General features: G+C 41.0%; 1 protein-coding gene across 4 annotated transcripts in view; it reads left to right on the forward strand.

The window, feature by feature from the left end:
* FRMPD3 (FERM and PDZ domain containing 3) overlaps positions 1-14,824 on the forward strand; it is a 496,827-nt gene that overhangs the window by 459,240 nt on the left and 22,763 nt on the right. For all 4 annotated transcript variants that reach the window (XM_033945378.1, XM_033945380.1, XM_033945379.1 and 1 more), the window contains 3 exons: positions 8,358-8,484; positions 8,864-8,953; positions 11,109-11,288. In XM_033945378.1, the coding sequence (XP_033801269.1) occupies positions 8,358-8,484; positions 8,864-8,953; positions 11,109-11,288 (397 nt within the window). The remainder of the gene's footprint in view (positions 1-8,357; positions 8,485-8,863; positions 8,954-11,108; positions 11,289-14,824) is intronic.

Below are 14,824 nucleotides of genomic sequence, written 5' to 3' on the forward strand. Positions count from 1 at the left end.
TATTTCTTGCCTCCTTATTGTCATGAAACAAAAAAGAAAAGAAAAAAACACTTTCTTTTAAGCTGTCAACTCAGCACTTCAATCTCAGCTAGACTTTAGGAGCCACTGTCCTTGACTTAAATCAGTTCTGGGCTCCTTACAAGGAATTGCAGGCCACCGGCTTAGCTATGCTTCTGCCATCACTTTATTCTTACAGTTCATAACATTTTCTTTCGTTGCCGAACAGCCAAATTTTGGCACTGGCTTCAGCCAGTCCCGTATACTTCCTTAAACTGTGACAGGCAAATTCTCCACAACAGTCACCATCAGTCTTTCTCTTCTCATTTGCTTTACTAAGCAAACCTGAAAACACCCCCGAGCCTTTTTGGAAGTACGCTCAAAGGTGGTGAGGTAGTGAACCCGCCCAACCCAGGGTTGCCAGATTTTCCAATCAGAAAATCTGGACCCACTAGACCCTCCCTCAGTTCTGTCCAGTTCCTCCCATCCCCACCCTGTAATGCCCTAATCCCACGCCAGTCCCGCCCTAGCCCCGCCTCCGCTGCCTGCTCATGTCGGGCAAGGAGGAAGTGCTGGGTTTTGAAAAGCCGTCTGGACCCCCATACATGGTCTCAAAAGAAGGACATGTCTGGAGAAATCCAGACATCTGGTACCCTAGCCCAACCCCTTCAGGTTATAATGTGAGAGAACTTCACGTTACTACATCACCATACAGTATTCTTTTGGTTAAAGGAATTGATGTTTTTCCTTAGCTTCACTCTTCAGCTGTTAGCTAGCAAAGTTCTAATTCACTGCTGCCATGTGAATAAGTCTTTAAGCTTTATACAACACCCAGGCAGCCTTATTCCAAGCCTTTTACTTTTGGAGCTCCTTTAGACCACATATTGGTAAAACACAGCTGCAACATTAGCTCCTGAGCATATCACTCTACGGGCTACAGTTTCTACAACAGTTCACAGTTTTCAATTTAGAATCGGTTCTTTATGTTTTATTCCTTCTGGCAAACACTTCTATGTCAATCTTGTAGCCTTTCCTACTTTAAATCAGCTCACCATAGGAATACATTCAATATAACTTCCACTGCAATCCACTGGTTCAGCTTAATCTTCAATGATATCATTTAAAGAACATCCCTACATATTCTACTTTTGGATAGTCTATTTTAGGCTGATACCAGGATTGCATGACCTTCTCGGCTTTCTCCTTAGCATTAATCCAGCGAGGTATGGCTTGTGGGTACTGTTCCTTCCAGCTCCTTGCTAGCTCTGGTTTATTTTGCTGGGATAATTAAGACCAGCTTCCGGTGAGGGCTTTACTCTCATTGGTGGAGATTTCCGGGGAGTAATACACCAGCTTTCAGGCTAGGAAATTGGCTAGCTCTAGGGTCAGGAATTCCTTGTTTAGCTTTCTTAGCCAGATCTGAACTTTGCTGTGCTGTATTTATTCCACTAGCTGCCTCCCTAAAAAAGGATAAATAGGTATTAGACTGCTCTTGCCTCTTTTCCTGTGATAGTCTGGGCTTAGTAATGGGCTTATTGTCAGCATTTGCTACTTTGGGGTTTGAAACATGTCCCACAGAGATTTCCCTGTGACACAGTGTAGGAAAATAGAATTAAAAAGTAAAGATGAACCGCCCAATATTCAGTGCTGTTTAGTCAGTCGGGATGTCTCTAGTCTGACTTAGATGCCCTTTGAAAAATGTATTTATTTAATTTTCTATACCATTTTCCCAGGGAAGCCCAGAACAGTTTACTTGCATTTATTCAGGTACTTGAGCATTTTCCCCTTTGTCTCAGTGGGCTCATAATCTATCTAGTGTACCTGGAGCAATGGGGGGAGGGGGATTAAGTGACTTGCTCAGGGTCACAAGGAGCAGCTTTAACTACTGTGCCATGCCCCTTCGACATATTTTTCAAGGCAAAGTTATATTATCCACTGCACCTTCTCAAATCAAATGATTATGTTGCTGAACCTGAATCTTACTCCTGCTCCTTCCAAAGAGAAGAAATTTCATTTTTTTTAAATAAAATGAAACCCAGGCAGTTCTGAATTCCTAAAATATTTGAATGCGTTGTAAATCATTCTTTAAAGCTATTCTATAACTCTGCCTCTATCTTGTCTATGCTGCCCAGAGACGGCAAGCTGTGAACGGCTTGTGGGACTGTTACAAGTGTGATGGTTTCAATGTCAGGCCCTACATGGAGTGAAGTTGCCACTAGTGCCACCCTTGGCAATCCCAACACAATGGAGGGTTGGGTGGCTTACCCAAGATCACAAGAAGCTGCTATGGGATTGAGCCTGGGCTGTCTGATTCCCAGCCTGCTAATCTAACCATCTGTCTATTCTGCTTAATCTAATCTAATCTTCAATTTATATACCGGGTCATCTCCCAACGGAGCTCGACTCGGTTTACATGTAATTAATACTAGAACACATAAGAGAGCATAAAAGAAAAAAAAGTTGGATTATCGTCAATTCTTTGATACTATAGTTAATCCATTTATATGTTGTGTAAACAGCAGAGTTTTCGGGACTTTATGAAATTGTTGTAGCTGGCCTATCAGTCTAATGGAGTCAGGAAGTCCATTCCACATCTCTACCAGCTTGAAGGCAAAAGATTGACTAAGCTTTCCTATAGATTTAATACCCTTAAAAGAAGGGAAACATAGTTTATATCTCTATGTATTCCTCAAATGGCAAGACCTGAAGGGGTTCCAATATAAGGGAACTAAAGGAGCAAATATTCCATAGAGAAGCTTAAAGATAATGCATGCACATTTAAATTGAATCCTGAAGCATACTGGAAGCCAGTGGAGCTTTCTCCACAAAGGAGAAACATGATCGTACTTTTGCTTCCCGAATATAAGCTTAGCTGCTGTATTCTACAATAGAGCACTCAAATATAGAATACTAGTATTTACTCAAGCAAATGTATATTTATTGGCCCAGATTCTCTAAATGGTGCCAGTTTTTTAGGTGCAGGTGGGCACCCAAGTTCAGTAAAAAATGCTGTTTAAAACAATGTTTTTAACTGAGTTTCAAGGTGCCTACCAGCACTGGAATCACACCTCCATAGGTGCTTTAGGCCACCTAACACCACTGTAGGCATGGCTAATGCTAGAAGTGGTGTTAGGTGGCCTAAAGTGCCTATGGAGTGTGATTCACATCAAAGATAGATGAAAGAAATGTAGGCCTGAAAAACCCTGGCCTACATTTCTGGTACCTACCTTTGCTGGAGGCACGATTCTGTAACCAGCGCCTACTGATGGTTAGAGAATTTGGCCCATTGTGTTTAAATACTAACTGAGCACTCAGCACTGTCCTATAAATGGTATGTGCTACTTACTTAACATGTAAATGCATGTGTACCATTCACAGAGGAGAAGCATGGGTGGGGCATAGGAAAGACCAACATTTGCACACATAACTTACAGAGTATTGCAAGTCAATTGTATTCAACCTTTTTCATGTAAAGAGTCACAGTGTGAATAAGAGAAAGCTCTGACGGCCACCAAAAGACTTCAAGCTTGTTCAGACTGGAGTGTCGGGGCAGTCATTTAGGCAGGAGGGAGTGGATACCCCTCTTGCCGATGTCGGGTGTGATGGGAGGGGTTGTTCAGGCAAGAGGGAGTGGGCATCCTTCCTGCCGATGTCGGGTGCTAGGGGTGGTCATTCAGGCAGGAGAGAGTGGGCATCCCTCCTGACGATGGGTGCTGGGAGTTCTTCTGTCCAATGCAGCTAGCTGAACTGATCGCAGCAAGGGAATTTCCCCCTGATCAGCTGAGCTGGAAGGATTCCACGAAGTCACAGTTTTGGCAAATCCTGCTGGCTCAGCTGATTGGAGCAATTCCCCTGCCGTGATCAGCTGATGGCAAGCTGCAGTCTAGTGGCAAAGATAGGCAGCTGAAATGTAGGCCAGGGTTTTTCTGGCCTGCATTTCAGCCGCCTATCTCAGTTACATAGTTTATTAAAATTTGATTAAACGCTTAACATAAAATTCAAAGCGTTGTACAATAAAAGTTGTTTAAGTATTAATTAGGGAACGGACTACAAATAATAAACATAATCCTTATGAGACATGGAAGCACTTTAGACAGCCTAATGCAACTTTGGCATTGACCATGCCTACTTTGGCATTCAGGGGCCTAAAGCACCTATGTAGGTACAATTACAGCGCTTTGTCATTTTTTGCCATTTGTAATGGTGTTTTTCAATTAATTTATGCTTTGGTAGGGCACCTACCAGTGCCTAAGATTAGGCACTGCTTTTAGAATTTCCCCCTAAATCTTTTAGTTAAGTTATGTTATATGTAATCTTATATCCCGTCAAATCCTCACCAAGTGGAGTTTGAGATGGGTTGATTATCGCTGCACACAGGTAAACATATGGTAAACACAGGTAAAATCAAAACAGCCCAAATTCCTAACTATTAAAGCACCTACCGGTGTCTAAATAATACGTGCCAGAATCATGCCTAAGTAGGTGCTTTAGGCTGCCAAATGCCACTATGGGTGTGGCTAATGCTGGAAATGGCATTAGGCAGCCAAAATGCTTATGTAGGTGTGACTCATGGCATAGATAAGTGCCGAAAATGTAGGTACAGAAAACCCTGGCCTACATTTACGGCACCTAGCTTTCACAGAGGTGCAATTCTCTATAGGGTGCCATCACATGATTGACTTGCGATCGGTGGCCACTTTTTAGGCGACCGCTGATATCATCGCCCTATAGAGAATCTGTTTTCAGATTTTTGCGAAACAGATCATACATATGAGTAAAATGAATCTATATGTGAAGTGAGTTCCAGATTTTTGTAGTTTGATAACTGAATGATTTGCAATGAGTCATCTTGTATTTTACACCTTTCAGAGATGGAAAGAATAAAGTCAAACAATCAGTTACAATGTTAACCAGATCTGCCTAATAGTTCAGTAAACCTGGAGAAACTATCAGGAGCATCTCTATAAAAGATCTCAAATGTTAAATGGCATAACTTAAATTAACTCACTTTTCTACCGGAAGCCAGTGTAACTCCATGAACAATGGTGTAACATGATCAAATCTTGATTTCTGAAATATTAGTCTGTATCAACTGGAGTTTTTTCATTCATTTCTGAGAGTAGCGCATTACAGTAGTCTAGTAGTAATAGAATAGTCAACTGGATCAGTATTCTGTAATGTTGATGGAAAAAATAAAGTCTAACCCTTCTTAAATGTTGTAGTATATAAAAAGACTTTTGGACTACATTGCTAACATAATTTTCAAATTTCAGTGAGTTATCTTGGAGGATTTCTCAGTGTTGAAACTAATTCCATTTGCCAGCATAATAGTAGATGAAACTGTTTGCTCTGAATACCTACATGAACAGGTGTCGGTATCTGTAATGGTATATTAAATAAATTGGACTTGAAATTGAACCACAGTAGTTTCATTTTTACAGTGTTTAATCTAAGATGGTATTTGCTGATCATTCTTGCACTCTGGTTAATGTTCTAGATAGCTTGGTAGACAGACTTGTTACATTCAGATCCACAGGAATTAAAAGAAAAACATCATTGGCATATGATAATAGCCATTCCCCAGGGCTTAGTATAAATGAATTTAGAGTGGGCATAAAGAAGTATAGTAACAGTGAAGTTGTGATGATCCTTGTGTTATACCGCATGGTGGAATCCAGTAGTCAGAGTAGAGTCCGTGGTGCAGGCTATGAGACAGTGAAATGAAATAGGAATTTTATCTTACTATCAATTTCTGTTCAGTTCACTCAAATAGTCTGTACCATCTCCCCCAGATTCCAAAAGCAATTAGTGATCATTTTAGCTGCAGCTCTGTGATCAAATATTTTCTTTGACTTTTTTTTGCTAGTGAAATGCTCTTAACTGGGCAGGAAATCTTGACTAGCCTTACATTACATATCAGCTATTTGCAGGTCAACAGGAGGTTAGAGTAGTTACTGGTTAGTACAGTGGTCTGGGGAACCGGGTTCATTTCCTATTGCAGCTGCTTGTAATCCTGGGTAAGTCACTTAACTCTCCATTGAAACATAGAAACATTATGGTAGATAAAGGGCAAATGGACCATCCAGTCTGCTCATCCACAGTAACCATTATCTCTTCTTCTCTCTAAGATATCCTGTGTGCCTATCCCATGCCTTCTTGAATTCAGACACAGTCTGTCTCCACCACCTCTTCTGGGAGAGTGTTCCATGCATCTACCAACCTTTCTGTAAAAAAGTATTTCCTTAGATTACTCCTGAGCCTATCACCTCTGGGACAAGGACTTGAAGTCTCTATTACTGAGTTCGGAATCCTACCACCATTTTCGAAAACAATTGAAGACATATTTGTTCCCTAAATAATGATTATTCTTAATGATTATATGGTCTTCTAACTTTGTTCACCGCATAGAACTTACAAGGTTATATGGTATGGAAATTGTTTGTTATGTTATGTTAACTTCATCCTATGCCCTCTCATTCCAAAGCTTCCTTTCAAATTAAAGACTCGACTCATGCACATTTACACCATGTAGGTATTTAAATGTCTCTATCAGATCTCCCGCCTTTCCTCCAAAGTATACATATTGCGATCTTTTAAGTCTATCCCCATATGCCTTATGAAAAAGACGATGCACCATTTTAGGAGCCTTCATCTGGACCGACTCCATCCTTTTTATATCTTTTTGAAAGTGCAGTCTCCAGAATTATATACAATATTCTAAATGAGGTCTCACTAGAGTCTTATACAGGGGCATCAATACCTCCTTTTCCTACTGGCCATAACTCTCTCTATGCACTCTAGCATTCTTCTAGCTTTTGCCATCACCTTTGCAACCTGTTTGACCACCTTAAGATCATCACATACAATCCCACCCAAGTCCCACTCTTCTGTCATGCACATAAGTTCTTCACCCCATAAACTGTACTGTTCCTTCAGGTTTTTGCAGCCTAAATACATGACCTTCCATTTCTTAGCATTAAATTGTTGCTGGCAAATTTCAGGCCATTCTTCAAGCTTCACTAGGTCTTTCTTCATGTTATTTACACCATCCTGAGTGTCTACTCTATTATAGATTTTGGTATCATCCGCAAAGAGGCAAATCTTATCTGAAAGCCCTTCAGCAATATCACTTATAAAAATGTTAAAAAGAACTGGCCCAAGAACAGAACCTTGAAGCACACAACTGTTAACATCCCTTTCCTCAGAGTGATCTCCGTTGACCACTATCCTCTGTCATCTTCCACTCAACTAGTTCCTGACCCAGCCTGTCACTTTGGGACCCATCCCAAGGGCACTCATTTTATTTATTAGATGTCCATGTGGAACGCTGTCAAAGGCTTTGCTAAAATCTAAATACACCACATTTAGCACACTCCCTCTATCCAATTCGCTGGTCACCCATTCAAAGAAATTGATCAGATTTATCTAATAAGGCCTACCTCTAGTGAATCCATGTTACCGCTGGTCCTGTAATCCACCAGATTCCAGAAACGTTACCCTAGTACACCATTGCCCAAGTACAACAAAACAAAACCAAAAAAAAAACAAACCTTAGGTTGTGAGCACACCAGGGACAGAGCAAATACCTCCATATAGGCCCAGATTCTCTAAATGGTGCTGTTGCCGGCGGCCGCTTGATCGTGTGTCAATTACGTGACATGCCATTTAGAGAATCGCACCTATGGCAAAGGTAGGCCCCGGAAATGTAGGACAGGGTTTTCAAGGCCTACATTTCCAGCACCTACCTTTGATGTGAATTGCACCTCTGGAGGAACCTATCAGTACCTAACGCCATTTCCAGCATAAGCCATGACTACAGTGGCATTAGGCACTGCTAGGTGCCTCTGGAGGTGCCATTTGTTTATTCACCAGTAGGCACCTTGAAATTTTATTTAAGTAGTGTTTGAAACAGCATTTCCCTTTTAACTTAGGCACCAGTAGGCTGCCTACCAGTGCCTAAGTTAAGGCATCATTTATAGAATTTCCCCTGTATTGTGTACAACACTGCATAGGTCTAGTTCAGGGGTAGGGAACTCCTGTCCTCGAGAGCCGTATTCCAGTCGGGTTTTCCAGATTTCCCCAATGAATATGCATGAGATCTATTTGCATGCACTGCTTTCAATGCATATTCATTGGGGAAATCCTGAAAACCCGACTGGAATACGGATCTCAAGGACCGGAGTTCCCTACCCCTGCTGTAGACTGTCAGAGAGTTGATGAAATGGCAATTAATGGTAAGACAAAATCTGTGTTTCAGGTATCAACCTGTTTTTGGTAAATCTTCAATTAGGAACTTTGAAATGTTAGTTAATCTTCAGCATACTATATATACTTATGTTCTATTTGTTCTCTGGTTACAGGAAGGAATGGGGCCTGGAACCATTTTTGCCACCTTCACTTATGCAGATCGTGAAAGAGAAAACGCTTAGGAAATCTCTCTCACAGCAGCTGAAGGCCCATCAGAACCAGCAGCCAAGTGGCACTAGGGTAACTAGGAAGCATCATGTTTTCATACATAAAAGGTGTTTTCTTTCTCCTGGTGTGTGTTCTTAAAACTCAGAATAATTGTATTATTTTAAAGTAAATTTAACCAATCATATGGTTTCTCCATATGATTTAACCAAGCAATAGTTTCTCAACATATGCTATGAAATAACAGTCAAGGTTTCTCTTTATAAAACCTGTGGTTCGGAATGGATGGACTATGGAATTAAGAAAGCAATTCAATACTTTCTAAAAAAAATATTTTGTTTTTCTATGGTAGAAACTGCCTTTTTCTTTCTGATTATTTAATCCTATGTTACTATGTATGTTACTGTGTTACTATGACATCTTGTGTTCTTTATGATGGGGTATGTTTTTATAGGTTTCAGCAATACAAGCAAAACTCCAGTATCTGCGGACATTGTATGAGGTTCCAACCTTCGCAGGAGTCCTCTTTAACACAGTTGGAATGGTAATTGTTTATGTTACGTAGCGCAAGGATGCTCATGCTTTTGAGAGTGCACCAAAAGGTTTGGATCTCAGTGTAGCCACAGTTTGCTGGAAGAATCATCTTACTTTGTTACTCTGCAAACTTAGACCTATTGGTGACTCTCAAAAGCTAATAAAGGAAATAATCTACTTGTCCAAGCTCATGCTAAACCTGCGCTACGCAGCTAGAATTAACGCCAGTTCAATGCTGGCATTAGCATCTAGCGCACGTGGTAATTTAGTGCGTGCTAAAACCGCTATCGCAGCTTAGTAAAATAAGCCCTATGTGCTAGCATTTCAGAGTTCAGTTAGGAAATATGTCAGCAGAAATCTATCACTAATATCACTTTAGTGTTTAGTTCATATGAACTCTGTTCTGCAGCTCATCTCTCTTTAGTCTTCCTTTCTTGGCTGCCATCCATGTCACTTTCTACCAGGTGCACTGGTATCCAGGATACAACTAACACAGTGGAAAGGAAGGAGGTTAAATCATCATGTTGGCCTTCAGTGGATGCCCAATTTTTTCTGTCTTGCATGGATCAAGTATAGTAGGGACTTACTGTATAAAGAGATTACTTAAGACTGGTCCATTAAGGGCTTCTTCCAGTGCACCTGTTTAGCTGTAGAGCCAGGCTGTTTTCAAAATATTTTGCCATAGACACAAAACAGTGAAAACCTTGTATAATTTGTTTTTATGGATACCCAAAACGAAATGTCAGGTTCTTCCAAACTTAGCAGGATGTGACTGCTAGTAGTGGCTACTGATCCAGGGAATAACGTAGAAAGCTAGCACAGACAGAAGTGTGTGGTTAGTGTGGTACTAAAAAGGGTTTTGTTCAGAAGCAAAATCTTGCATCAGACACCAGTGCATATTTAAATGGAATCTATTGGCTATTGTACCAAGATGGAAAGAACTGCTGTAGAAGATTTTAACATAAGCACAATGTGGAAACCTGAATGCCAGGCTTGAGGAGGCATAGAAGGGTTAGTTTGTTTTCTGCACCAATGGCAGAATAGTTAGCAGCTTCCACTCCTTGCCAAAAAATCCCTGGTAGTCTAGTGGATGCTCCACACCCTATCCCCTTGAAACTCCCCAAATTAAATACTTAATAGTTTAGTGGACTACCCAAACTCCAACCATCCAATCTTTCCTGATACCCCAAAATAAATCTCAGTAGTCTAGTGCAGTGGTTCCCAACCCCGTCCTGGAGGACCACCAGGCCAATCGGGTTTTCAGGCTAGCCCTAATGAATATGCATGAGAGAGTTTTGCATATAATGGAAGTGACAAGCATGCAAATCTGCTCCATGCATATCCATTAGGGCTATCCTGAAAACCCGATTGGCCTGGTGGTTCTCCAGGACAGGGTTGGGAACCACTGCACTAGACTACCAGGGAATTTTTCTGACAGTGTTGAGGAAGAAAAAGGGACATCTCTGGGGTTGAAGGATTTGGCCATCATCAAAGTCTTTTCTGGGATCAGGGGTGCGGATTGGGGGATCCTCTAGACCACTGTTTCCCAACCCTGTCCTGGAGGACCACCAGCCAGTCGGATTTTGGGGATAACCCTAATGAATATGTATGAGAGAGATTTGCATATAATGGAGGTAAAAGGCATGCAAATCTGCTCCGTGCATATTTATTAGAGCTAACCTGAAAACCTGCCTGGCTGGTGGTCTTCCAGTACAGGGTTGGGAACCATTTGACAGAGGGAGGTAGTAAATTATTTTTTTTTTTAATTTTCCCTTCCTGTCAGAGTGTGTGTACTGCTTACACATTGACAGAAAGGGAGACATAGTTTTGCTTTTCAGCAGCAACAGCTACACACTAGTACCCCACATTGTGTGCTGTTTTTTTTATCTGACAACATACTTTTTGCCATGATGGAAATTTGCATGCCATTAGTTCACTGCATTAAAGAGCAAAAATTGATCAGCACATGGCTCCCAATATGTAGGAATCTGACCCAAATATCAATTGCTTCTCTTCTGCTATGTAGTCAGATTCCTTACCATTCTGAATCTGAGATAATAAATAGAAGACAGCACATACAGTCAGGATCAGGTGAGATTTGTCCAGCTGAGATTGTTTGCCATATTCTGGGGGGTTTTCACTTTCTTGAGTTATTTCTTTCCTAGGATGAGAAGCAGCCAGCCACCACTCTGTTGGTAGGTCCTCGGCATGGTATCAGCCATGTGATTGATCTGAAAAACAACCTTACAACAGTGCTGGCAGAGTTCAGCCAAGTCAACAAAATTCAGCTGTTCAGGGAGAACCAAGGAGTGGCTCGGGTAGAGACCAGCATCTTGGATGCCAAAGTAGGTATAAATTCTGAAGTTTCATCCTATTCCATTTCACTGAAGCAGCCTATCCGTTTCAATAGGATTAGTTCAAGACTTTTCATGGTCATTTTCAAAGGTCAATAAGTCTGTAAATTGTCATTAACAGAGTGGGACTTGTTCTTGTTTCCTGTGGCTAGATATATATAACATTTAGATCTTAAAACCTTATGTGGTGTCCAGTCCATTCTCATTATTCACAGTATTATGGTTCCCGAAAATGTTTGCGAACGGTGAAATCACAAATAACGAAATGCGATGGGAAAATAGAGGTTAGGTTCCAAAAGTACATGTTGTGCCTCAATATTGCAGAAATTGAACAATGGTCCTATTGGGAAAATAGGAATAGGATTAGGTTCCTGCATGGGACAGTACTTGGAGTACTTGTAGATGCTTTTAATTCACTCTCCAGATGCTCGGAGACCATATCTGGAAGCAAATGCTTGACCGCAAGGTGAAAGTGAACGCAAAAAGCTGTTTTTTAAAAAGCTGTGAACACAGTGGCACAAATGGGGAATATTGGTCACAATTGAAGCAATTGTGAATACATGAAATCACATAATGGGAAAATGGGAACGTGCGAATAATGAGAGCAGACTGTAATATGTTGGGATGGGCACTAAGGGACAATCTTTCAACAATGAGGCAGTATTCCTCAGTCCATTCCTCAGGACATACCTAGCCAGTCCATTTTTCAGGATATGCACAATGAGTATGCATGAACTAGATTTCAACCCAAAGGAACTGGATGTAAAAATTAGATCATTGGATATTTTCTCCATAAACTTCCTCTTTCTCTTCTCTGTAGGGCAGAGAAAAGAAGGAAAAGGAAGTGAATGGAGAAAATGTCCAGCGATCCATCTAGAGCAAACATTAAAATACTGAGAAATCTAGATGGGATCTAAATCTGACTGTGTAGCAGGAGTCATTTTAAGGTCTATGCATTTATTTCTCCACAATATGACGTAGCTTTGATCATTTCTACAGATTTTTATGTGCTTATTTTGATCTCCTTGCTAACCTGATGCAACTCATAGGTGAGCAAAACCTGGCCTCATTTAGCTTCTTTTATGTGAGATCTTCCTTTGCTAAATAAACAATTTGATCCTCTTTGATTATAGAATCTGCACTTTTCAACTTCCTCTGTGCTGTGTACAGATTACTGGTCCTCTACTGGTTCATGTCATAGGACTAAATTGTATACAGATTGCTAAAAGTTAGATGCCAAACAACTGGAAATCTATAAATTATAGTATACTGATGTAACCAAATTTCAACGCAACTGAAATGCTTATGTTAGCCATATAGCTGATGTGTGCACCTAAGAACATAAGAAAAGCCTTACTGGGTCAGACCAATGGTCCATCAAGCGCAGTAGCCCATTCTCACAGTGGCCACCAATCTAGGTCCCTAGTACCTGGCCACAACCCGAGGAATAGCAACATTCCATGCTACCGATCCAGTAAGTGTCACATGCTGTGAGTTATGTGCTTAAGTGAATGGGATTTAATATACCGCCCATTATGTCCCATTCATGCTCTGCCTTTGTGTACACAGGGATTTTCAGATAGCACTGAGGCACACCATACTAGCATTTATGCATGTAAGATTCAGCGGTCTCACAGCAAATAATATGCACCATCTCCAACGTGTTCAAAACGCAGCAATCAGACTTCTAATCACGACCCTGTATCCCAGGCTCTTTCATCAGCCAACTGGCTACCCATAGCCAAACACTGTGTCTTTAAGGGCTTGATGCTAGTGTCCAATTCCCGCACAACATGGTGCCAGACTACATGTCAACCAAACTTACTCCATATGTACCAAACAGACCACTCTGCTCCCAGGAAGAAACATGTATCCAGACACCCCCAGGCCGTGCCCTTCAACTACAGAACACCAGATGGCGCTCCTACTCCCATTTCCTAACAAACTACCAGACCCAGCTACCCCCACAGATCAGATCCCTCAAAGGGCTCCTGAACTGTAGAAAAGCAATAAAAACATACATCTTCACCTAATCCCTTGCCTACTACCGTATGCTTATGGAAAAAAAAAAGTTATACTGGAAGCTGACCCTCTATATATGGCATACTAGGACATTCACATAACATATTGTAACAGTTCGGACTGTATATTATGTATGTATGTTTAACTTGTAAACTGACTTGACCATATATTATGTATGTTTAACCTGTAACCCGTTTTGAGCTCATTGTGGAAAACGGGATAGTAAATGAAATAAATAAATAAAATATTCTAAACATTTATACATATAATGCATAAGTAAATCTGAGCACCTAGTTTATAGAAATCTCCTTATGGTGCTCAGTGTACTGTATAGCAGACTGTAAATATAATGTTATACATATGCCCTCCCCGATTCTATATATGGTGATTAGATTTGCACGCTCATATTTCTGTGCATGCACAAAAAACTAACCCCCTCTTTTACGAAACTGTGCTAGCAGTTTCTAGCGCAGGGAGCCGTGCTGAATGGTCCGCGCTGCTCCCGATGCTCATAGGAACTCAGTGAGCAACGGGAGCAGCGCGGGCCATTCAGTGCAGCTCCCTGCGCTAGAAACTGCTATCGCAGTTTTGTAAAAGGCCTTAATTGCTTATTGAGTTCAATGACATCAATAATTGGGTGCTAATGACCAATTATTGGTATTACTTGGCACTTAATATTTGCATGCACATCTGACTTCACGCTTCTCTGTGTGGCAGTGCACCTGGCTCCCATAGAGTAACCTTGAAAAGGGATATGGCCATGGGAGGAGTATGGGTATATCAGGGACATTCAAAAAATTTATGCACATAGTTATAGAATACTGGGTCAGTGGCCTAGTTTGGGCACCAGCATTTATATCAGGTTTCAGCAGGTGTAAGTCTTGCATCCAAAGTTCTACGCTTAGGTGTTATTCTATAAAGGATGTGCATACTTTACAGAATAGCAATTAGCGCTGTTTTTTTTCTGGCACCAAATTCCCTCCCTCCCCCATTTTATGAAGCTGAGTTAGCGTTTTTTAATCACCGGCCACGATGATAAAGGTTCCGAAGTTCATAGGAATTCTATGAGCGTCGGAGCTTTTACCACTGTGGTCGGCGATAAAAAACACTAATGCGGCTTCATAAAAGGGGGTAGGTGGGTGGGAGGGTTGACTGCCAGTTACTGAATCCAACCTATAATGCAGCATATAATGCCTTCCAGGATTTAAAAGAAATCTCTTAAACATTTGGCATGGAGCCAAACCTCTAAGTGCTTTTTGAATATCAGGTTCAATATATTTAAATGCCAGGGCTGGCATTGTAAAAAAAATAAAATGCTGACTGTGGCATTTGAATATTGACCTGAGCATAATTAATTGAAGCACTTTATTCAGACATACTTTCCATGATGTCAAAGCCCCAGGGTATTTTTCAATTATAGATGACATATTTGTGCTGTACATATTTTCTGTGTAGATAGACTCTAGCTTCCAGGTTGGGAGCATTTTTTACCTTCTACTCTGCTG

The sequence above is a fragment of the Geotrypetes seraphini genome, chromosome 5, assembly GCF_902459505.1.
Source record: "Geotrypetes seraphini chromosome 5, aGeoSer1.1, whole genome shotgun sequence".
Classification (NCBI taxonomy): Eukaryota; Metazoa; Chordata; class Amphibia; order Gymnophiona; family Dermophiidae; genus Geotrypetes; species Geotrypetes seraphini.